At 49.2% G+C, this 25,531-nt stretch overlaps 1 protein-coding gene across 1 annotated transcript; it reads right to left on the reverse strand.

The window, feature by feature from the left end:
* Window positions 1–1,526: 1,526 nt before the first annotated feature.
* On the reverse strand, window positions 1,527–23,895 carry LOC149327897 (endothelin-converting enzyme 1-like). Its single transcript, XM_089563938.1, has 5 exons — window positions 23,176–23,895; window positions 12,498–13,633; window positions 6,490–6,692; window positions 3,169–3,536; window positions 1,527–1,887 (listed from the first exon to the last, which is right to left on the reverse strand). Exons 1-5 carry the CDS (start codon window positions 23,893–23,895, stop codon window positions 1,588–1,590), a joined length of 2,727 nt encoding a protein of 908 aa, XP_089420064.1. The 3' UTR covers window positions 1,527–1,587.
* Between the last annotated feature and the right edge of the window lie 1,636 nt (window positions 23,896–25,531).

The following is a 25,531-nucleotide window of genomic DNA, read 5'->3' on the forward strand; positions in this document are numbered from 1 at the left end:
CAGCATAGCATACTCTCCACTGGCTAATCAAATCGGCGCCACGGAAGGTAAAGGCAGCCTATCGGTAGCCTTGTGAAGGCCGTAACGGATTTTTCAGCGAATATCTCCACTCCCAGACATCGGAACTATAAACTCGGGGCGAAGGCCTTATTTCCGAATGTTAATTTTGAATACGCCGTGTTGGTTCCACCCAAACAGAAAACCACAGTCATCTTGGAACTGAGCCGCTGGTTCGGACGAGTAACCACATTCTGGCAGTTGTTTAGCAGAAGTTTGAAACCCTTCGGGAGTATTCCACAGGCAGCACTAGATCGTCCGCGGCGGTCGTCATCCATGCCAGCTGAGGCGGAAACCAATCTGCTACCCAAGCAGCTCTCGCTCGATGCTCGCCATAGAGAATATACGAGTGGGGACGGCAGACAACCTTGGCGCCGACCTTTATTCACTGCGATGGGGCCGATCGAGGACCCGAAGTGCGCGAAGACCGTGTTTTCCTCAGAGAGACGTAGAAGGCTGTCCAGCAGAAGCTTCGGAGGCCCCACATCCGACAGGGAGGTAAAAACGTGGGTAAAAGCACGGCATGGGGTACGCTGTCGTACGCTTGCTCGGCATCGAGTATCTCCATATGGGAGAACTAAATGCCTTCGAGCCAACGGTCTGGACAAAATTCGTTTTGTGTGGGAACTCCTCCTCAAGCCATGGCCGCCGCCTCGCCTCAACTCTGCCTTAACTCATGCGCTTTAGAAACATTTCAACTAAATATAAAAACGAAATTTAACAGTTGTATTACAGGTGAGTATTTAAGCTGTAACTGAATATTCTAAAAGTGTATGTCGATTTTATGCGCCCTTTTGTTAAAATATGTTGTCACTTGGTTATGACGTACTTCCGTGCGTGGCAGCAGCAATCTACCCCCCCCCCCCCCTCGCTGGTCATACGCACGTGTCACCAGGCGTTTCCTTTCTTGTAACACCCTTTTTAAATATCCCCATAGATAGGAAAACGGAGGCTTAAGACAAAAATAAAGATTTGAGTGAAGGATGATGTATTAATAATTATTAATCGAAAAACTTTCAATCCGCTGCATTTCTTCTTCGTTACGCGGAGTAATGGAAAGACTGGATGCCATTCAAATGAAATCCAATTGAGAAGAATGGCCTGAGCGGCGAGTTGGTGCATGATGATGTACCAACTCGCAATTGATTAGCATTGATTAGCAATTAGCAATTGATGAATCCAATTGCTTCAGTGTCAGGCTTTGTCCAGAATTTACCAAGGAAAAAAAATGAGACCTTAGCCTTCCTGACGTTGGTATAATGCCCTCACGAAGTCCAATTCCCTTCCGAAAGATTTCCGAAAATTTGTGGCGTTTGACTGCTTGCATATAACGCTACGGTGGCGATTGCTATCCGATATATCTACGTAAAAACTGTCTTTAGCGTTAACAGTGGCACCATTTACAATTCGTCCCACAATTGTTTTACTAGTAGTAGCCGACTCGGTTTTCTTGACGGACATTCAGTAACGTTTTCCCCATTATTCACTCAAATCACAACAACACGAGTGTCAAAAAGCCGCACGAAGGGGTCACAAAATGTCGCACCGGTGCGAGGGGTTCATGCGCGTGCCTGGCGCGCATCCGAACGCATCAGCAAACTCGGCGACGTGCCGAAACCCCTTGTCGCACTGCCCGTCGGCGACGCCCGGAGGCCCGCTGGTCCTCGCGCAGCGCGCGTAACACGCGGCGACGAAGAAGAGCTGCTCTGGGCTCAGGAACTCGAGGCCGCGGACACGAACGTCTGTCGCGGCGTTGCGCGCTCGGTACGCGTGCAGAGCAGTCTTCAGGGAGAGGGGCTCCAGGTAAGGCGCGAAAGAATTCCGGTCGATCTGCGAGAGTGAATATACAAACCGAAAACTTTGATGAGGCTCGGAATGATACGGCCGCCGATATTGCGGTGCAGCCAATGTGCATGCGCACACGGACGAAGATAGACACGTGGTGTGCGATGCAACGCCAACGCGACCACCAGTCTGTGCTTTTGACATTACGGTATAGACAGTCTTTTGCAAATATAAACTGCGTCAGAGCACTCTATCGCAGTGCATATGCTAAACTGATCACCTTCGTTGATTCCGACTTCATATATCTTTCCTGGCTTGCGAATACTGACCCGTTAATTTTTTGAGAATTAAACTCCGCGATGAACACCCAAACTCCCTTAGACGTCCTGTGGAGGTCCAAGGGGGTTTCAGTGTCCATTGGGTCTGGGCCGACATGAGAAGTGCGCAGTGATGTGCGATTTAGAGGAAGACACTGCAGCCGCAGAGCTGGACGTCGGTGTGCTGACGCGCACGCTTTCTTGGCGGCGTAGAGTGCGTAACAAACTTTCGAAACTGGCTGCGTACGTCCCTGCTGTCCCTGAGGCGAATGTCGCGAGAGATATTCTGTCATTGTTGATTTGCCAGAAACGATTGCTAGAAAGTTCCTCTCGACAGGACTGACACCCTGTATAGAGACTATTTGCGGGAAATAATTTAGATTGATTTTATTAGCAAGATGTACCAATGCTGAAGTTGATCTGCTCTGCTATCGTGCTTTTTCTATTTGTCTGGCTAGCATCGTGCTTTTTCTATAGTGCTACCGAATATGCACACGTTAGCTAGAAAAGCGAAGCTTCGAGCTTCAGATGCGAGCGTTTTAAGTTTGTATCGCAAAATATAAGTGCGTAATGACGCGTCTGTAGCTATGTGCTCGATGCCAGACGTCTGTCTTTATCTGACATCATAAGTTATTTTTCGCTCAAAAACCATAGAGACACGCAGAAGGCAACACTTCGTGTTCAATACTGTTGATCAGTTCGTTTTATTATAACAAGGCTTTGACGCTTAAGAGTAAAAAAACTGGTCCGTTAAGAGAAGATTAATAAAGCAAGGGCAGTGTGAAGAACGCAGTATTCACCACTCCAGAGCATTGCTCGAGCACCACCTTGCGGTCAGTGCGAAAACCGCCGATTCAGCTACAGCATGTCGTTGTAGTTGTAGATTGTTTCGGTGCAACAGCATTATGCCCCTCTGTCGCCAAGGAGGCGGTAGTGAGGCGTCCAAGACTGTACACATAATACTCGGGTAGTATGCTAACAACTCATAATGGCTTGGTTGTACTCTCACCTTATTTGATGTGGCGTTCTCCATACAACGAAAGTGGTCCTTGAAAGCACCTAATGCCTGACGAGACGTTAAGTAGGCCCAGAGGAAGAGCTCACTGAGCGCTTCCGCCAAGCGACTGCCGATCCCGGCGTAGTTGAGCGCGTGAGTGGCACCATGATCGAAGTACGGAAAGCTGAAGGCGTGCGGCAGCAGGGACACGTCGCGTTCCCACCCATCAGCGCGGAGTACATACAGTCCCAGCTCCTGGATGACCTTGAACAGACGCCGGGAAGAACGGTTCCGGAACGAAGCTCGAGCGGCGAGTTGCCAGTTGGCCACCAGCGAGCCGCCCATGTCCACTAAGCCTTCCTGGTCGACATCCTTGGGCTCTGTAATCCGGCAACGGAAACGGTGTACAATCGTACTACGTCCACATGTGACTTCCTAGAAGCCAGCAGGTCCAGCGTAGCCCTCAGTTGCAGTAAGTCGCAAAACATAATCCTCAAGCAATCACGTGGTGACCAATGAGAATATCATCTGCGTGGGCTGGAAAGTGAATGATTTAGGAAAGCGTTCATATTTAGATACGTTGTTCACTGTTATCGTCGAACGCAGGTGAGGCGCTCGGCGATAGCGGTGAGTAAAGTGGGAACAGGCACAGGTGAAAGTGTCAGAGCGCATCTACAGTGCGCGTACATACAATATGTACTATAAGGGACAGAAGTGGTAGACTCCACGCGGCGGGAGCGGGAGCAACGAAAAACTGCGTTGCAACGCCATCTGCAGGTGGCATCTGGAATCGAGATAGCCAATGCGAGACCTTTATCATCAGCAGGCATGTCGCTTGGCTCGTTTCAGTGTTTCGTGCTTTAGCTCGTCAAAATGCCTCCATTTTCCGAATGCCTCCATTTTCCGCTGCTCCGTATCCCGCCGCGTGGAGTATAGCACTTTTGTCCCTGACGGTACATACACATGACGGAAGCCAACTGCCAATTTTTCTCGATGTGGTCATAAAAATTTATTTATCGAAACTAGACGTCATCTTTCATTTATGGTTGAGAATTACATGATCTTCAAGCGTTTTCCTAAATAATGCAGCCCCTGCTATCATTCGCACTGTTTCGTTGAGGTTTGACGTCAGGTCGTTGATGTAACCAGAACTACGATGGCTCCACACGCATTTCTTCACTCCATACTGCACACCAGACGTTACTTTTATATAAAAAGGCCTGATTCGTGGCCTTGGAATTGCACGTGATAAAAAAAAATGGTACGCTTTTAACGTAGTTAAACCGAGCGGACGTGCGAAGCATGTGTTTAGCCTGATTGGCTGATGGTTTTACTTTGCTGGGTCGTCGGCACCTCTGTCGACGGTATTCGACTCTGGTTAAGCTCTGGTCGAGGTTCAGCTTATCTGATCGGTTCGCGCCGCAAATCGAAGCTGATGAAGACCACGATGTGCAATGCATAGAGCGGGTGTGTTGCAGAGTAGCACGAGGTGTGATCAATTGAGGCGGTATCATTGTGCTTTGTTGCACTGACCAGCGAAGTTGAACTCTTCGCGCCAGCACAGGTTCAAACCCCCGTCAGGGCTAAATTCATTAAATCTTTTTTTTTATTTCACGCGCAAAAAACTTAACTTGGCGTCGCTGTTCCCAGGCAACGGCTGAAGTCCGTAAGGTCGGTTGAAAAATTCATGGTGGCTTTGGTGTGCGCATCAGTGCTTTGGCACCAAAAGAGTTTGAATAAAGAAGGAATAAGACGTCACCGTGGCTGTGTTTGTCAAGAGCGAATGTGAGGCCATGAATGGTTTTCATCAAGTACGTTCCCAGTGGGCACTAAAACTCCCCTGTATGTCCTATGGACGTCTTGGACGTCCAAGACAGTTTCGTCTATCATTGGGTTGTAGTTCGTAGCCTTTTCCTAAAGCCGCATTTTAGAAACAATTAGATTGTTTTTGCCAATGATTGTTACGAGGAGCTTCAGGATATTTTCATTGATATTCGATTGAGCCCAGGTAGGTGAAATGGGGCGACATACATGGTCTGTTCTGAAAGTAGTAGGATTCATTTTTTTAAACAAAATTTATTCAAGGGAATAGTACAAACCATTACAATTTTTCAAGGTAGCACCCTTCCGAACCTACACGCTGCTGCCAATGAGTTTTACAGTTTTCGTACGAATCCAGGAACGCCTGGACCGGAATGCTATTTAGCTCCCTTGTCACGGCCTGCTGAACCACCTCTACCGATCCGTGATGTTCCCCCTTAAGCGTCGATTTTATTCTCAGGAATAGAAAAAAGTCTGGCGGGGCCAAGTCGAGGCTGTAGGGGGCTGAGGCATCGTTGCCGCCTTGTGCTGGGCAAAAAATCGGGGTCCTCATTCACATGATGAAGAAGATCCTACCGGTTTGCCTTTTCCTCCTCTGACAACACTCCCGGCACCAACTTCGCGCACGCTATCCTCATGGATAAGTTTTCTGTCACGATCTCAAAAACTTGGTTTGGTTTGGTTTGGTTTGGTTTGGTTTATGGGGTTTAACGTCCCAAAGCGACTAAGGCTATGGAGACGCCGTAGTGGAGGGCTCCGGAAATTTCGACCACCTGGGGTTCTTTAACGTGGGTTTGAGGAATGCTCAAGTCATCAGCAATCATTCTGATACTCATTCTATGATCACTGTTTGTTAAGTAAATGTTTCACTCGCTACACATTTTCGTTGGTCTTACTGGTCCAAGGGCGTCTGGAGCGGTCGCCTTCCTCCACTCTTTCCTTACCTTCTTGGAACAGCTTGTGCCACTCAAACAACACCTGATCTACCCATGGAAGCGTCACTGTAGGCCTCCTTAATCATTTTGTGAGTCTCGCTGCCCGTTTTACAAAGATTTACTCAAAATTTGATCGCGTGTCGCTGATCCAGTAAACGCTCGACGATTCTGCGTGACGAGACGTTTTGACAGGGGTTCACAGCACAAGCGACCTCCTCTCTTCAACGGCCGAGAGCCGACTGCCCATTTTACCCAGCATTCCCAATATCCCCCTTCAACGATCCTGCACGCGCAAAACACCTCTCATCCGACCGTTCACCCAGGAAAAAACCAGTCCTACTACTTTCAGAACAGACCCTGTATTTGCACCCATTTCAAGTGTCATTGGATTTAGGAACAGGAACAAATCTTGCAGCCACCGGGCTATCAGAGAAAGTTAGAACTTTGGGGTTTAATGAACTGATTCACTTCCTGTGACATATACTCCAACTTGAGTGTCCGCAGGGAAACTCTAGGACTAACGGGAACTGTTTTCGGAGAAGTGTTTAACAGGGTGCCTATCCGCGCGTATACGTACCTGATTCGCCGTCGTAGTCCTCTCCGGCTGGTTTGTCGAAGTACTGCAGTGCAAGAGAGGTGGAGTTCCAGTCGTGGACCACAGTCACGTTCTCATCATAATGCTTCCAGCGGAGAAGCTGCCCATGCAGAGACTGACGGACGTCCCAAATCAGCGCCTGCGCTTGAGGCCGAAGATCCCCAGGGAGAGTGGCGTCGCAGAATCTGTAAATGTGCACTATGTGTCACTTTCATCTCGTGGCGTTATGTTAAAATGAAGCTGAAGAATCGTGGGGTTCAGGAAGCAGCCCGCTGTTTATTTCTTTCTCATTTCTTAAATCGTCATGACAACCCGCTCAGCGCAAAGCGGACATATACACATGAGGGAGGGCACTACGGCAGTACATTCTTGACCGTTGACCGTGACACACAGCGCAAATGTTAAGAGCTGAGTCAGGGAATTGAGACTAGACAAGCTACTTTCGCTCAAGTGTAAGGAGACAAGGGTGGGGAATAGTTTACGCAGCGAGCGAAGTTACAGCTCTACAAGAGCCGGAAATCAAATCTTCTTCAATGAGCACGAGAAGCTAAGCACGAAAAGCCCGTCCGCCATGTTTCGCCCCTCGCTCATCCCAACAAGTTCCTCACATATCCACGAATGCGCTCAAATCGACGAAGTGCGGTCGTCCTCTACATTATATTGTGAATAACACAAGCACATAACACAAGGTTATATCACGCGCCGTTAAAATCTTGAATGGGCAGGGTTGCGCTCATTTCAGTCTCTTAAGTTGCAATGCAAAAAAAGCGATATAATGAAAGTAACTTGCCGTTAATTAATTTGCTAGCTGCTTCATGACCTATTTTTCCCTCGTATTTGGAAGAAACAAACGAACACAAGACGAGCAGTGCTATTTCTATTTTTTCGTGTTTTTATCTCAGGCTGCTTGTTTGAGTCATTTTAAGACCGGAAAATAAGTGTGTCTCCACAGGCAGCGCTTTCAACGGCTCTACAGTGCAAAGCACCCAGTGCTTCTCTGAAACTCTTCCTGACGGTTCTCTGTTGACAGATGAGTGTGAACTACGCTTAATTTTAGTGTCTTTACTGCGTCGTCTTCGAACCCAACGATTGCACAGCTATAGACCAGATTTTTGAGCCTCTCCTGGGCGCGGCCATTTTGCACCGACTGGCGCGCCGCGGTGCGGGCGTTTCTTTGGGGACTGCGGGGCTGCGGCAGTTCCGCGGCCGCGCCTGCATATAGCCGCGCTTCGGGCGCTAAAAAAACATTGTCGAGCATACTTCCGCTGCGTGGCTGTGTTGCAGGAAGTATTTACGTTATCAAAGCGATAACATTGACGCGTTTTAATGACATTTAGTTTGACATTCAGGTGAATTGTGCCGGCGCTTAGAACGCGCTCGTGCTTATATCGAATTCCGTCTTGGTGCTCCACCGCAAAGAAACTTTTTATTCAATATCAAGAATTAGGTGTGCGGCTAGTATGCAGTTCCAATTCCCATGCACTCTTATTCCTTCCTGCCGGCCATAAAGCCCCCCCCCCCCCTTCCACAAACGGCTTTCTTGTCGCCGCGCCAGTTTATGAACAAATTACCGCTGTGAGCTCAACTGAGTCGCAGCGCCAACAGAAAACAAATTTTGTCATGGTTTATGCAACCTGGTGCATAAAAACGTACTTTCGCTTAATTTATAAAAGCTTGAATAGATATGAGCAGCTAATCCAGCTTTCACTAATTCTGAGGTCCGAAGTCGCGTTATGTTATTCAGGAGCTCTCGCCGCGTGTGAGAGCGTTGCGTAGGCGTTTGGCTAAGTGCGGAAAATGTAATGAAATCGCGCATATTTTCCTATGAATAATGCAGATACCACACCGCTGCAGTGGCTCAGTGGTTACGGCTCTCTGCTCTGGCCCAAAAGACGCGGGTTCGATCCCGGCCGCGGCGGCCGAATTTCGAAGGAGGCGAAATTCTAGAGGCCCGTGTACTGTGCGACGTCAGTGCACGTTAAAGAACCCCAGGTGGTCGAAATTTCCGGAGCCCTTCACTACGGCGTCCCTCATAGCCTGAGTCGCTTTGGAACGTAAAACCTTAATAAACCAAACCAAGCTAAGGTAGATACCAACAGCAGAAAGATACTATAGATAAACCTTTAACCCCCAGATACCTCTGACATGTGTGCGGAAAAAGCAGCTGAAATCGGTAGCGGTCGTGCTTACAATCCTGTGCATGAAATGTTCTGAATGGGAACAAGAGCAAGCTCAGCGCAAGGATGCTGAACACGTACTGGTGATCGAAAACACGCGCTCCGTCGGGACAACCTTCAGTCTGCAGCTCGCCTATCCAGTTACTACTCCACTGAGTCAAGTCAATAGATCTACATTCTAATGCATAATATTATCATAGATGATATCGCACGTAAAAGGCGACAACAAACGACACGACAGCGCAGAAATCTGCTTCGAAGTGCCGGTTTCTAGTCCGTACACTACCTGGTCGACTACCCTCGGATATCACGTTAACGAGTAACTGCGCACAAGATAACCGCAGCACTGTCTGGAAGAGGGCAAATGTGAGTAGTGACGCACAGCAGACACCCTCCTCATACGTTAGCTGATGGAGCACAAAACGGCAGAAGCGAACACGTAAACATGCGTTCTATGCGCGGCGCCGGCGCGACCCGCAGTCCCTCGGGCCGCGCGCGCCGACAGATGGCGACTGGCGTCGAGAGTAGGCGCGCGTCCGACGCCTGTGTGCGAGGGTAAAAAAATCTGGTCTATACAGAAAGGCTAGGGGGGATGAAAAACCTCCTAATTATTTTGGAGGCAGCTTGTACGCCAAACGACTGCAGACAGTTGTTAATATAGACACTGTTCCTTTTTTTAGCTAAGCGAACTAGCTTCTTCCATACGAATTACTCACTTGCAGCAAATTTGTCTGTCTGTCTGTCTGTCTGTCTGTCTGTCTGTCTGTCTGTCTGTCTGTCTGTCTGTCTGTCTGTCTGTCTGTCTGTCTGTCTGTCTGTCTGTCTGTCTGTCTGTCTGTCTGTCTGTCTGTCTGTCTGTCTGTCTGTCTGTCTGTCTGTCTGTCTGTCTGTCTGTCTGTCTGTCTGTCTGTCTGTCTGTCTGTCTGTCTGTCTGTCTGTCTGTCTGTCTGTCTGTCTGTCTGTCTGTCTGTCTGTCTGTCTGTCTGTCTGTCTGTCTGTCTGTCTGTCTGTCTGTCTGTCTGTCTGTCTGTCTGTCTGTCTGTCTGTCTGTCTGTCTGTCTGTCTGTCTGTCTGTCTGTCTGTCTGTCTGTCTGTCTGTCTGTCTGTCTGTCTGTCTGTCTGTCTGTCTGTCTGTCTGTCTGTCTGTCTGTCTGTCTGTCTGTCTGTCTGTCTGTCTGTCTGTCTGTCTGTCTGTCTGTCTGTCTGTCTGTCTGTCTGTCTGTCTGTCTGTCTGTCTGTCTGTCTGTCTGTCTGTCTGTCTGTCTGTCTGTCTGTCTGTCTGTCTGTCTGTCTGTCTGTCTGTCTGTCTGTCTGTCTGTCTGTCTGTCTGTCTGTCTGTCTGTCTGTCTGTCTGTCTGTCTGTCTGTCTGTCTGTCTGTCTGTCTGTCTGTCTGTCTGTCTGTCTGTCTGTCTGTCTGTCTGTCTGTCTGTCTGTCTGTCTGTCTGTCTGTCTGTCTGTCTGTCTGTCTGTCTGTCTGTCTGTCTGTCTGTCTGTCTGTCTGTCTGTCTGTCTGTCTGTCTGTCTGTCTGTCTGTCTGTCTGTCTGTCTGTCTGTCTGTCTGTCTGTCTGTCTGTCTGTCTGTCTGTCTGTCTGTCTGTCTGTCTGTCTGTCTGTCTGTCTGTCTGTCTGTCTGTCTGTCTGTCTGTCTGTCTGTCTGTCTGTCTGTCTGTCTGTCTGTCTGTCTGTCTGTCTGTCTGTCTGTCTGTCTGTCTGTCTGTCTGTCTGTCTGTCTGTCTGTCTGTCTGTCTGTCTGTCTGTCTGTCTGTCTGTCTGTCTGTCTGTCTGTCTGTCTGTCTGTCTGTCTGTCTGTCTGTCTGTCTGTCGGGCTCGACGCGCCGTCTGCAGCGACGACAGTGGCGCCAGCGGGACTGGGCTACGTGAATAACGGCCGGTTTCAGCACGCTGAGTGCGTGTGTGTATTTGTGTACGCGTTTGCTTCCGGTGTCCCGTTCTGGGAATTGTTTTGGTCGCGTACACGTGCGCCCGCCGGTGGCTCCTTACCCTCTCCTTCGAGGTCGAGAAACGGCCGTCGCCCCCTCCTTCACGGCCGAGAGACACTGCTGGCTAACCTTTGCGGCAGCCCTTGTCGGCGGCTGCGGCGGGGGGAAAGCGTGGCGGCGCAACCAGGGGACGGAGGCCCCTAAATCGGCTGTCGGCGGAAACGCGTCTGTTTGGGTTCTCAAGTTCGCTCAAAACCGACAGCGGACCGACAACGAAAGGGAGTCCATCACGGTTGGAACGGCTCCGACTTGACAGCGAGAATGTGTATATCACCTTAGTTGCCGCCAAAGGACTCCTAATTCCACGGAACGATGGGTGAACAAAATACACAAATCGACCATCTGTGCGTGGGAGGACCGGCGAGAGTGTGAATGTCCCGCCTTTTTGTCACGGTGGCGAGAGGGTGATGTTCCGCCTTTTGTGGGCGGGTTTCGTCAAGAAATGTGATTGGCGATGTTCGAACAACCAAGTTTCCCCCAGATAGGTACCTGGGGAATTGAAAATGTATAAAACGTGGCTTCAGTGTGCTTCTAGGGGGGAGACTCCTGATAACCTGCTTTGTAAATAAAATCGTCGATCTTGTCTGGCAGTAACCGGCTGCATCTTATTCCGCACGTTGCTGGAGAGAAGAACAACTTCGGAGACCATCCCGAGGTACGAACCACAGTGCACTAAAACATATCTCTGTCTGTCTGTCTGTCTGTCTGTCTGTCTGTCTGTCTGTCTGTCTGTCTGTCTGTCTGTCTCTGTCTCTGTCTCTGTCTCTGTCTCTGTCTCTGTCTCTGTCTCTGTCTCTGTCTCTGTCTCTGTCTCTGTCTCTGTCTCTGTCTGTCTGTCTCTGTCTGTCTGTCTCAGTTAGGTTGTAAAGAAGAAAAATGAAGCTTGCTCCGGAATCCTGACGAAAAACCGATCATCATGCTTGCACGCGTCTTGGAACCGGCTTATGCAAGAAATTGATTGTGGGTCGCCGACGTAGGTGGGTGAACTCTAATGAGTGGACTCACCCGGGCTCACTCATGCTATTTAAAGCCACGATCCGATTCGTGAGTGAGTCTAGACTCACGTTCAGATCATGATCTGAGTCATAAGTGATTCCGGACTCATGTTCAGATTTTGACCTGAGCCGTGAGTGAGTCGAGACGAACGTTCAGATCATGATCTGAGCTGTGGGTTCGGACTCACATTCACATCATGATCTGAGTCGAGGTGAGTCCGGGCTCATGTTCAGATTATGATCTGAGTCGAGGTAAGTCTGAGCTCACATTCAGATCATGATCCGAGTCGTGGTGATGCATGCTGACATTGAGATTTTATGAAGAGTGGTCAGTCCGGTCGCGTTTAGTGTTCACTCGTAATACCTATTGCACTTAAATGAGCCCAGATGAGTCGTGAGTCGAAATGAGTGACTCCACATGAGTCATGAGTCGAAATGAGTGAGCCCAGATGAGTCGCGAGTCGAAATGAGCCAGTGAGACCAAATGAGTCGTGAGTTGAAAAGATTGAGTGAGCCTTCATAAGTCGTGAGTCTGCGTGAGGCGTGGCTCGTTATGAGTTCTTGACACCTGAAGGGAGGTGAGTTTGAGTGATCCCAAGTGAGTTGTAATCGTAAATGAGTGAGTTCATGAGTTGGAATGTGCCGAGGCTTTTATGACAGTGAGGCTCAGTGAGCGCTTAGGTTGACCAAAGTTTTGTGAGTGAGACTGAGTGAGCACTCGTGATTTTGCCGAGGTATGGTCGCTGATAGAGAAAAGCCGCGAACTATCGCTGCAGTCAGGAACCGAAGTATCAAAGTATTGTACACTACAACGCACCTGTGAAGCAGGCTGTCGCCGGTGACGATGAAAGTTTTGCTGAAGCAGAACGCGCGGTGTAATAGCTGCACCTTCTGCTCGGTGCCGTAGAAGTTGACTAGCAGCTCCTGGTTAGCAAACCACGCCGCCACCTGAACCGTACACCAGGACATCAGAAGGTGCATCTGTTCCTCCCCGTACTTGTTCCACAAACTGAGGAAGGCACGAAGAAAGGGCACTGACTCGCTCAGGAACCCGATATCTTCATCGTCACGCAACCACACTCCGTAGTCGTTCAAAGCTCGCTTCCACCGCTCCAGCGTGAGGTTTGGGACGGAATTGTAGAATAACTCCTTTTTCATCTTGAACGTGGGATGTGCGGCAGCGTTCTTCCAGAGCTCGTCCCATATCTTTATTTCGACATTTCGTGTTTCTTCAAATGTCACTAGGTCACCTTGAATGGCGGTGCTACTTGCGGCATTGAATTTTGTTTTCAATACCTCGAAATAATGCTCCCTGCTGCCAGGGGAACGAAGTTGCTCTTTTGCCCTGCGGCCTAATATGAAGAAAGCTAGCGGTGGTCGCAGCAGCAGGTACTTTTTTCGCTTAGTATTGATTACCTCGAAAGTAAGGATACCTGCCCAACGAAGTTTCATGGACACGTGCAGCAGGGAGTGTAGGAAATCTGGACGGTGCGCCTTGAGAGGCCACACGATGTTCGCTCCCTCCAGCGCCAGCGCGACGTGTAGTAGTTCGTTGCAGCGGCCTCTTCCAACGCATTCGCAACTGAGGTAGAACGCTGCGGCGCGTTGCATCATATTTTGACCGCTCTTGGGTACGTTCATATCTCGAACAATGTGGTACATTCGAGTGAGAGCGGACAGGAGCGCAAGGTCGTTGACGCTGGCTTCGTAGCGACTGTTCCAGCCATCGCATACATAATGTGTGAAGCTGTCGCAAGGGTTCACAGAGACGTTTATGGACTCTTGCAGCCGCTTCGAGTAGGCGGCGCATGCCAGCGTGTCGCAGGTCTTGTATTGGCGTCCATGGGAGGGGCCTCGAAATGCCAGAAGCACAGTGGCGAAGACGGCTAGTAATAGGCAGGATGTCGCGGCGCAACATTTGATGCAGACGCGCCTCTTGGGGACCTCAGGGATCTGACAGGGTGCACCACAGAAAAATGAACTAGGTCGCCGCTACTTCGGGCTCGAGTTTTGTATGTGCGATATATCAGAAAGCACATGAATGTGTATAAAGTAATCCTTTGTCTGCTACACTCCTGCTTTTCATGTCCATCTGACCAAGCAAAAGGTCCCGGCCAAAACGAAATGTGCCCTTGCCTAAGCAGTTTACAGAGCCGAAAATTTTAATATAACACAAATGAAAAAAGGTTGCAATGATGAGCAATAAAAGCTTAAATCCAGGCCTACTCATTTCTAACAATCATGAATCCTTTACCGCATCCTCAATGAAGACTTTCTTAAACCTGAGTCATATAGAATGCATTTTATGGTTTACGGGGGTTTAACACCCTAAAGCGACGAAGGTTATGAGGGACGCCGTAGTGAAGGGCTGCGGAAATTTCGACCACCTGGCATTCTTTAACGTGCACTGGCATCGCACAGTACACGGGGCACTAGAATTTTGCCTCAAATCAAATTTGACGCCGCGGCCAGGATCGAACCCGATATGACTGAGGTTTCATAAAGACTTAATTGAGGATGCGGTAACCAATTCATGATTCGTAAAAGTAAATACGCCTGGATTTGAATTTTTATTGCCCATCATTGCAACCATTTTTCATTGGTGTTCTATTAAGATTCTCGGCTCAACACACTGCTTAAAGCAAGGGCACATCTTGTTTTGGCCGGGGCCTTTTGCTGAGTCACGTGGACATTGCGAATGATTCAGGAGTGTAGCAAACAAAGGATTTTTTTGGTTATAATGCTTCAGGCGACTGACTACTTGGGAGGAGTGGGGCAAAACGGGGCATAAATATGGAAACGGTCGCCTATTTTTTCTCAGACGTGAAAAAACATATTTCCGACTCATTCCCTAGCACCCCGGCATCACGTTCACCAAAGATGAAGGGTACTGCTTAATAGGAACACAGTCAGATGTAATTAAACTTAAAACATTAAAATGTCGCATTTTGCCCCACTCTATGACGTAAAATATAACAGTGCACAAGACCGACTGAGTAAAATCACCATACTATTCTTCCCTGCAACGAAAGCATAGGAATTTGGCTCCATTAACTGCTATAGGCAATCTTTTAGAGCCTACTCGAGAGATAGACTGTCGCCCTAGCTTCCTTATTCCTGGAACCCTTAAAATGGGGCGCGAAAGCTTTGGACATCAGTCTAGGTGGAACCTCTGTTCTTGGCCGCATCTTTCACAGCACCTAGGTTTTAACTAATGCATTTAGTCGATAAGTAATTTACTGTAAGTTATTTCTTTGTTGGAGGTTGTTTTTTATTTAACTTGCAGTTGTTGATTTGTCTGCGTGACTTAGATTCTTTAACTTTCAGTTTCTTTACCCTTGTAAATTCTGTAAATATAATTCTTTGTTTCATGATCTTTATCATCAGCAGTCTCCTTCTTCATCACCGCCGAATCACCACTTTTGGAGAGGCCTGAGGCCCCCTGAAAAGCACAACGAACCCTATTTAAATTTACTACATCCATACACTTCTCGGTGTTCAACCCCTTCCTAATAACCTTTACAAGTATTACGGACAAGCTCAGGACACCAGACGCCGCAGGCACAACGCATGACGCTGTAACAGGTGGCTACAGTCCAACCCTAACCCCCTCCCTAAGTCACAGTCTTCCATCGGGCTCTCCTGAGGTGACAGAGGAGGCCTCCATCGCCTTAGCCCTCGCACATTGGGATGCTAAATACATCTTAAACGAGTCTGTCCAGCATTGCCAGAGGCAAGATTCACACCCCTGCTTGGCACTTGTTGAACATCCCCACCCAAAATTTACCGCGCAGGGTAGAGCCCCGATATCTCCGAGCTTGCCTCTCCGCACAGGTTTCTTGACGTTTTCGGTGCGCTAGTCGGCATTCATTGTTTTCAAGCGGAAAGCTTTACTAGGATAGTCAACACCGCTCTTCGCGTGAGCCGGAGCCCAGATTTGCCACTTCTGCTCATGCGCGAAAGGAGTGATGTCACACCCGGCGCAGGTGGCCGCAGCAGTCGCCGCCTACTCGTCACTACTTAAAAAGAAATTGACGGGGGTTCAGCTTTGGTTAAGCCTGATAGGTTGCGAAAGCAAAAGCGCAGCGCCTCCAACTGAAGGAACGCCGTGCGCCGCGTCTACAGGTCACGCGTGGCTACCGGCCGCCGCTGCGCGGCGACTCAAAGCGTCTGCGGTAATTTTTTTTATATTTTGTTTTTGATGTTGTTGCGACTGAGAGAAAGAAAACATAATCTACAGCTGGTATGAGGTCACAGCGGCAGTAGCGCCACAGGTGCGCGGCACGGCGTAACTGCAGCCGGGCTATCTGAAGCAGCGAATTGGTCGCCCATATTCACTCCGCTAAAGGTCAAAGGTAACTGCGGCCGGATCACGCGAAGGCTTGAAAGTGCGAGTAGTATTGCTTTCGCAATAAAAGAAACTGCGCAGACGCTGGGAATCGAACCAGGGCCTTCGGCCTTTGAAGCGGAGGCGCTACCACTCCGTCACTAAGGTTCAATGTTTGAGCGTGAATAAAGCTGCATCTAGTGAATGCATGGGTTTCACTTGGAAAGAAACTGCGTCGTGTATGGGAATCGAACCAGGGCCTTCGGCCTTTGAAGCGGAGGCGCTACCACTCCGTCACGAAGGTTCAATGTTTGAGCGTGAATAAAGCCGCATCTAGTGAATGCATGGGTTTCACTTGGAAAGAAACTGCGTCGTGTACGGGAATCGAACAAGGGCGTTCGGCATTTGAAGCGGAGGCGCTACAACTCGGTCACGAAGGTTCAATGTTTGAGCGTGAATAAAGCCGCATCTAGTGAATGCATGGGTTTCACTTGGAAAGAAACTGCGTCGTGTATGGGAATCGAACCAGGGCGTTCGGCATTAGAAGCGGAGGCGCTACCACTCCGTCACGAAGGTTCAATGTTTGAGCGTGAATAAAGCCGCATCTAGTGAATGCATGGGTTTCACTTGGAAAGAAACTGCGTCGTGTATGGGAATCGAACCAGGGCATTCGGCATTTGAAGCGGAGGCGCTACCACTCCGTCACGAAGGTTCAATGTTTGAGCGTGAATAAAGCCGCATCTAGTGAATGCATGGGTTTCACTTGGAAAGAAACTGCGTCGTGTATGGGAATCGAACCAGGGCCTTCGGCCTTTGAAGCGGAGGCGCTACCACTCCGTCACTAAGGTTCAATGTTTGAGCGTGAATAAAGCCGCATCTAGTGAATGCATGGGTTTCACTTGGAAAGAAACTGCGTCGTGTATGGGAATCGAACCAGGGCGTTCGGCCTTTGAAGCGGAGGCGCTACCACTCCGTCACTAAGGCTCAATCTTTGAGCGTGAATAAAGCCGCATCTTCTGAATGCATGGGTTTCACTTGGAAAGAAACTGCGTCGTGTATGGGAATCGAACCAGGGCCTTCGGCCTTTGAAGCGGAGGCGCTACCACTCCGTCACGAAGGTTCAATGTTTGCGCGTGAATAAAGCCGCATCTAGTGAATGCATGGGTTTCACTTGGAAAGAAACTGCGTCGTGTATGGGAATCGAACCAGGGCGTTCGGCATTTGAAGCGGAGGCGCTACCACTCCGTCACGAAGGTTCAATGTTTGAGCGTGAATAAAGCCGCATCTAGTGAATGCATGGGTTTCACTTGGAAAGAAACTGCGTCGTGTATGGGAATCGAACCAGGGCGTTCGGCATTTGAAGCGGAGGCGCTACCACTCCGTCACGAAGGTTCAATGTTCGAGCGTGAATAAAGCCGCATCTAGTGAATGCATGGGTTTCACTTGGAAAGAAACTGCGTCATGTATGGGAATCGAACCAGGGCGTTCGGCATTTGAAGCGGAGGCGCTACCACTCCGTCACGGAGGTTCAATGTTTGAGCGTGAATAAAGCCGCATCTAGTGAATGCATGGGTTTCACTTGGAAAGAGACTGCGTCGTGTATGGGAATCGAACCAGGGCCTTCGGCCTTTGAAGCGGAGGCGCTACCACTCCGTCACGAAGGTTCAATGTTTGAGCGTGAATAAAGCCGAATCTAGTGAATGCATGGGTTTCACTTGGAAAGAAACTTCGTCGTGTATGGGAATCGAACCAGGGCGTTCGGCATTTGAAGCGGAGGCGCTACCACTCCGTCACGAAGGTTCAATGTTTGAGCGTGAATAAAGCCGCATCTAGTGAATGCATGGGTTTCACTTGGAAAGAAACTGCGTCGTGTATGGGAATCGAACCAGGGCGTTCGGCCTTTGAAGCGGAGGCGCTACCACTCCGTCACTAAGGTTCAATGTTTGAGCGTGAATAAAGCCGCATCTAGTGAATGCATGGGTTTCACTTGGAAAGAAACTGCGTCGTGTATGGGAATCGAACCAGGGCGTTCGGCCTTTGAAGCGGAGGCGCTACCACTCCGTCACTAAGGTTCAATGTTTGAGCGTGAATAAAGCCGCATCTAGTGAATGCATGGGTTTCACTTGGAAAGAATCTGCGTCGTGTATGGGAATCGAACCAGGGCCTTCGGCCTTTGAAGCGGAGGCGCTACCACTCCGTCACGAAGGTTCAATGTTTGAGCGTGAATAAAGCCGCATCTAGTGAATGCATGGGTTTCACTTGGAAAGAAACTGCGTCGTGTATGGGAATCGAACTAGGGCGTTCGGCATTTGAAGCGGAGACGCTACTACTCCGCAACGAATGCTCAAGTTTTGAGCATGAATAAAGGCGCTTGTAGTGAATACATGGGTTTCATAAATAAAATAAAATGAATAAAAAATAAAATAGAAGTAAAAAATAAAAGTGAGCAAAGGAAGATTAAAAACAATAACAATAAGAAATGAAACAAATATCAAAATAAATTGAAAAACAAAATATGCAAAAGAAAAATAAGGAAAGAAATGAAAATGAAAATAAAAAGAAAAAAGAAAAATAAAAAATAAAAAGAAACAAAACAAAAAATGACAAAAATACGAAAAAAACTGCGCCAGGAAGCGCTTTCGCCTTGCAGCACTTTAGAGAGCCAAAGTGCCCCCTGAATTTTAACCGCGCCGATTCCCGTCTCCTCCTCCGCCTCCGCACAGGCAGTGTGTGAACGGCCGAACGCCCCCACTGTTATCGTGGTGCTCCCAGTGCATTGTGCGCGAACTGCGACAGCCATGACGTCAAACCAAGCCTAACTACAGCTTTTCGCTTGCGTATCCAGGCTTAAGCAGAGCTAAGCCACTGCCTAACTTTTTTTCTTTTGTACGTTAAGACTTTCCTAGAGAGCGGAAAAACACGCGCACAGCTTTTAGAGAAAGCAACAAAGCCATTACATTTACTTTAGTCCAACCGAACCATGATAGAATATCGCGTTTTGCTCAGCATCTAGCATGCTCCTAAAATGATTTTATCCCAGTCACCACGGGCGCGAAAATTCTATAACTTTGCATAACATGACACCAATAAACAACGGTAATTCCTAACCTGCACTAACCTTGGACACCAGGTTGATTTAGCTGCACAGTTCTGACAAGTCTAAAGGACAAAATGCTGCGCCTTTTCAGCACCTTTCTATGATGCTCATGCGGCGGGTCATAACGCATAAATACCAAGGTAGCATGTTAGCTCATTTAAATCCGACGGGGTGGTAAGTAACAAGCTGTTGCGTTTTGCTCCGTGCCTCGTTCTGCCCCACTATCCCCTTTTATTTCCACAAAAACTTTTATGGAACGTGAATATCAGGCAAATAGTTTATTCGGAGCTGTCTAGTAATCCACTCGCCTAAAATGTCTCATGGTATGATGGACCGTTCATACTGTAGCCTGCAGAAACAAAAAAATTCAGGGGCACTTTGTCTATCTAAAGTGCGTAGGGGCGAAAGCGTTTTCCGCGCCACTTTGCCTATATGACACTGGTGACGTCACCACTGGATGACTTCACACATAATTGATGACGAAGTAATGACCAATTACTAATTAGCGACTAATTACAGGTTAATGACTAAAAAAAATCAGGGGGCACTTTGTCTCTCTAAAGTGCTGCAAGGCGAAAGCGTTTCCTGGCCACTGTTTGTTTTTATTTACTTTTTATTTTTCATATTTAGTTTTTATTTAATTTTTTGCTCTTTTCTTAATTTTATTGTTTTTATCTTTAATTCCACATCTTATTTTTATTTTGTTTTTTGTTTCTTCTTTTTTTCCCCTTTTCTTGACTACTACTTTTACTTTATTTATGAAGCCCATGCATTCACTAGATGCGCCTTTATTCATGCTGGATCCTTGAGCCTTTTAAGCAGTGACGCCGAAAGGCGGACGAATTTGCCGACGCGTCTGTCGACACTTCTGCCGACGTGTCTGTCGACACGGCTGCCGACGCGTCTGCTAACGACATTATGAGGCATTAAAGGCTTTCGCCTTAATACTAATTAACTGCTAATTAATGACGCTTAAGCTCGCCTTTAGTAGTGGAACGCGACAGCGTGTTGTAGCGCTGCCAGGCAGTCCACGGAACGCCACCACCCGTTCGGCGCGTTGCCTTGCCCTTTTAACGCGACGCTTTTTGAGAAAAGGAAATTACGCTGTAATTCTCTGTCATCTCGGTGGACACCCTAACCGCACCGTACAGGAAGGGAGGAACACCACCACCCGTTCGGCTCGATGCCTTGCCATTTGAACGCAATGCTTTTTAAGCATGAAATGCTTTTAGCTCCCGTTGTCGGCAGTGTGGTGACGTCACGTCGAGACCGAGAGCCATCATCCGGGCACTGAAATCCACTCATCCGGGCACTGAAATCCACTCATCCGGGCACTGAATTCCAGTCATCCGGGCACTGAATTCCAGTCATCCGGGCACTGAAATCCACTCATCCGGGCACTGAAATCCACTCATCCCGGCACTGAAATCCACTCATCCGGGCACTGAAATCCACTCATCCGGGCACTGAATTCCAGTCATCCGGGCTCTGAAACGAGAACATCCGGGCACCGTACGAGAATTAACGAGATTTAACGAGACTCTCTAAGCCCTCCTACGCGACCGGCATGCAAGCGCCGGTTGGTCTCCAAATGAGACAAAAAATAACTGCTGCCAGTGCCTTCTCAATGTTTATCAAGATATCAGTGGAGCTGTGGGTTTGATAATGCACGGAATTATAATTTCCGATTTCTAATAACGCGTGAAAAAAGCACATAAATGCCACGTTACACTTCGTTGTCATACGTGATCCGGGGGACAAGCGCTGCGTTCAAAGGGCAACGCATCGCGCCGAACGGGTGGTGGCGTTCCTCCCTTCCTCTACGGTGCGGTTCGGGTGTCCACCGAGATGGCAGAGAATTACTGCGCCATTTCCTTTCCTCAAAAAACCTTGCGTTCAAATGGCAAGGCATTGCGCTGAACGGGTGGTGGCGTTCCTCCCTTCCTGTACGGTGCGGTTCGGGTGTCCACCGAGATGACATTAGGCCCGTGAACATTTCATGCTTACTCTACTCTCGTTTACGGGAGAGGCAGAGATTTTTAAGCATGGAATGCTTTTAGCCCCCGTTGTCGGCAGTGTGGTGACGTCACGCCGAGACCGAGAGCCATCATCCGGGCACTGAAATCCACTCATCCGGGCACTGAATTCCAGTCATCCGGGCACTGAAATCCAGTCATCCGGGCACTGAAATCCAGTCATACGGGCACTGAATTCCAGTCATCCGGGCTCTGAAACGAGAACATCCGGGCACCGTACGAGACTTAACGAGATTTAACGAGACTATCTAAGCCCTCCTACGCGACCGGCATGCAAGCGCCGGTTGGTCTCCAAACGAGGCAAAAAATAACTGCTGCCAGTGCCTTCTCAACGTTTATCAAGATATCAGTGGAGCTGGGGGTTTGATAATGCACGGAATTATAATTTCCGATTTAAGAATAACGCGTGCAGAAAGCACATAAGTGCAACGTTACACTTCGTTCTCATAAGTGATCTCTCAGGGGCTTCGCGCATCGAAGCAAAGCCGCGCAGGCGCACAGGGGCCCGGGGGAGAAGCGCTGCGTTCAAAGGGCAAGGCATCGCGCCGAACGGGTGGTGGCGTTCCTCCCTTCCTTTACGGTGCGGTTCGGGTGTCCACCGAGATGGCAGAGAATTACTGCGCCATTTCCTTTCCTCAAAAAACCTTGCGTTCAAATGGCAAGGCATCGCGCTGAACGGGTGGTGGCGTTCCTCCCTTCCTGTACGGTGCGGTTCGGGTGTCCACCGAGATGACATTAGGCCCGTAAACATTTCATGCTTACTCTACTCTCGTTTACGGGAGAGGCAGAGATTTTTTGAGGCAAGGAAATGGAGCAGTAATTCTCTGTCATATCGGTGGACACTCGAACGGCATCGTAAAGGAAGGGAGGAACGCCACCACACGTTCGGTGCGATGCCTTGCCCTTTGAACGCAACGCTTTTTGAGGAAAGGAAATTCTCTGTCATCTCGGTGGTCACCCGAACCGCACCGTACAGGAAGGGAGGAAGTGGGAGTGAGAGAAGAAAGACGGGCGGTAATGAAGAAACTAAAAATTGTATTTGCGGAAAGGAAATTTCTCAATAACTGTCTCGCATATCTCGGTAACACCCTTCAAAACGCGGACACATCTGCCGACAAGGCTGCCGACACGGCTGCCGACACGGCTGCTAACGACCGTATGAGGCATTAAAGGCTTTCGCCTTAATACCGGGCGACTGGGTAGCGGCGAAAACCTGGAGCAAATTTTTTCCAGAGAACGCGCGTCCCTTGTGCTTTTTTGCCTATGGTGTGCGTTTAAATCTTACGATATACGCACTGTTTGTCCGCATTGCATTATTAACTGATCTGCCTGCATCAGTTATTGTCAATATAAAGCTCGCCGATTGTAGCCGTAGTGGTCAAAAACGTGCAAAATTCCCGGTAGCTGCCATGACCAGTAGACATTACAGCCTGTTACTACCCATCTGGGAACGAAACTTTTCAGCAGCGTTTGTTGTTTTCCTGTGTGCAGTGTGCCTTCAAGTACACATAGTTTCTATCCTTTCCTTAGCAACAACTCTCAGTTACATCCTCCACAAAAATATTAAAACGTGCCACAAAACGGCAATGCAGCACTGCAGGACAAGACCAGCCAAATTTTGATAATACGCAGCTTCAGGCCACAATCAGCAGGCAGCAAGCAGCAGCGAGTGGGAAACAACAGAACTAGAAAAGCAGGAGCAATGGTGGGACATACGCACTCTGATTCAAAAGGATATTATTGGCGCAAGTTTAAATTGACTCATTTTAATACTATGGTTTCCTGTGAGCCTCCTTGATGAAGGGTTAAAATGGAAATTTTCACTGAAAAATTCTATGAGCTCATGAACATATTTAATTCCCCACGAACTTGCGACAATGCAAAATATCTCCTACTTGAAATGCAGTAGACTCCCTGCGGTGCTTTTAGGTGGGCCCAATGGGGTCCGTGATGAAAGTAGTACAGCGCTAGAGACGTCATCACTCATGGAAATTCGTTAAAACCTATCCTTCGTTTTTCGCAGTGCGTTGGTTACCGTAATCCGAAACCCCGAAGGCTTCTTCCCATCTTGAGGGCGCTCCACGGTGGGCTGCGGCCGCGCGCTCTGAGACCTCGCGTTCGGCTGGTCTGCAGGGCAGCTCGGCTTGGTCGCTTCCACAGCCTCGACGCCGGCTTGGTCTGCAGACGCCTTGCGTATGGTGCGCGTCGTGTGCTGCGGTTCTGCGTCAGTGCTCTGGACTTGCTCAGCTGGAACGGTGGCGAGGTCACCAGGAACGCCGCCTGTGGCAGCAGCAGCTGACTCGTCGCTTGCTGTTGGGAGCATCGCTTGTCCCTCGCTCGAAGCTGGCACTATGGTGCGCTCTGTTTCCGTGGGGCCGAGCGGTTGTAATCGGCTCGCGGTGACGTCACCGCGCTCAGTAGTCGGGAGCTGGGACGACGTTGGCAGCTCATCATTTCTGGTGGTACCAGAAACGCCTGCAGCTCTAATCGCCGATGTCTCGGCGAGCGCTTCATGCTTGCCTGCCTGGTCACAAGCCTGCTTACCATCATCGGCGACTTGGTGGGTTCTTGTGTCGCTGCGATGATCGGGTGATCTCTCGGCGCCTCTTTTTCTCTTCTTACGCGAGGCTCTGGATGAGTCCTTCTCCTGTTCTGTGTCTTTCGCGTGTTGGGGGGCTTTCTTTGTCGCCTTCTTGGAGATTCTGGAGGACTTTGGCGTCTTCGTGCCATCCTTGGCCGGAGGGTCGAGGTCCATGATCGACGCTGCAGGAAGGATGCTTCTTCTTTGTCACGTGCGAGCGCTTCACGTGCGCACGCATTTTTTTGACCACGCGTGAAAATACAATAAAAACACAGAATTCCAAGAGAACGTAGAAACCTACACCGGTGCACAGCTACAGGTGCTACAGAGAAGGACATCAACAAGAATTCTGTCCATATGGAGTTAAACCAGACTACGTGGCAGAATCCGGAGCGGCGAAATTCGAATGCGGCTTATGCAAACATGATCCCGATGAAATCGCTTATTTTAAGTGTCCGACAGATAAACGAAAGCTCGAGTTAGAAGGCGCAGGGCGACGGAATCAAAGTGCACTGTTAGTGGTTGTAAGAACAGATTTGCTGCACTGTCGCAAGAGCTGTTGGATGATGCGACTGGAGAAGAAGATATTGTCACGTTGTAGTGACGGCAGTCCAGCGGTCAGGAATACACCAGCAAGACTTGGAAACGAAGCTCTTTATTTGGGCTGACTTGCGCCCTCAAAAGAACTGAATCACTCGGCGGCGGCGTAAGCAACAAACGTGCTCGTCAATCGTCGAACTATGAATGTCCTCCGCTCGCGGCATCGCTCAATTTAAAGCCGGCAAGGAAACTTCCAGATAGCAGGACAAGATCATCTACAGTAATCTGGAAAAACCTAGATGCAGCCTTTCATGGCTGCGATCAATCGAGATTAGACTGGTCGCTTCTCGCGTCACGAACAAAAATGATAACAGCCCTTTCCTGCAGCCTTGAGCGTGAACGAACAAACACTACAATGATACGTGGCATTACCCCCCTTCCAAAGAAGCATCGTCTCGATGCTTTAAAATGAAAATAAAACTTCGAGTCCTTTAGCGTTCATAATATGGCTTCAGGCGTACGACATGTACGACTTCCGGGCGTGGGTGGCGTCGCTGAGATGCTGTCATGCCGTCGGGGATGACTTCATAGTCGAGGTCACCGATGCGGCGGAGAACCCTGTACGGGCCAAAGTAGCGTCGCAGCAACTTTTCGCTCAATCCACGGCGGCGAACTGGCGTCCATATCCAAACCCGATCACCTGGCTTGTAATGCGTGTCTCGTCGGCGCAGATTGTAGCGTCGGGCGTCGGTGTGCTGCTGGTCTTGAATGCGAAGCCGCGCAAGTCTTTGGGCTTCCTCGGCGCGATGAAGGTAGACAGCGACGTCGAGGTTGTCTTCGTCGGAAACGTGCGGGAGCATTGCGTCGAGTGTTGTCGTGGGCTTCCTGCCGTATACCAGCTGGAATGGAGTAAACCTGGTTGTCTCCTGGACGGCAGTATTGTACGCGAAGATCACGTAGGGCAGAATGCAGTCCCACGTCTTGTGTTCGGCGTCGATGTACATGGAGAGCATGTCTGCGATGGTCTTGTTCAGACGCTCTGTGAGTCCGTTGGTTTGTGGATGATAGGCAGTTGTCCTCCGATGGCTTGTCTGGCTGTAGTTTAAAATGGCTTGCGTCAGCTCCGCTGTAAATGCCGTCCCTCTGTCTGTGATGAGCACTTCAGGGGCGCCGTGTCGCAGGAGAATTTGTTCGACAAAAAAATTTTGCGACTTCCGTTGCGGTACCATTAGGCAACGCTTTTGCTTCGGCGTATCGGGTCATGTAGTCG

This window comes from Amblyomma mixtum, chromosome 10 (genome assembly GCF_055824585.1).
Source record: "Amblyomma mixtum isolate Tamu chromosome 10, ASM5582458v1, whole genome shotgun sequence".
NCBI classification, from domain to species: domain Eukaryota; kingdom Metazoa; phylum Arthropoda; class Arachnida; order Ixodida; family Ixodidae; genus Amblyomma; species Amblyomma mixtum.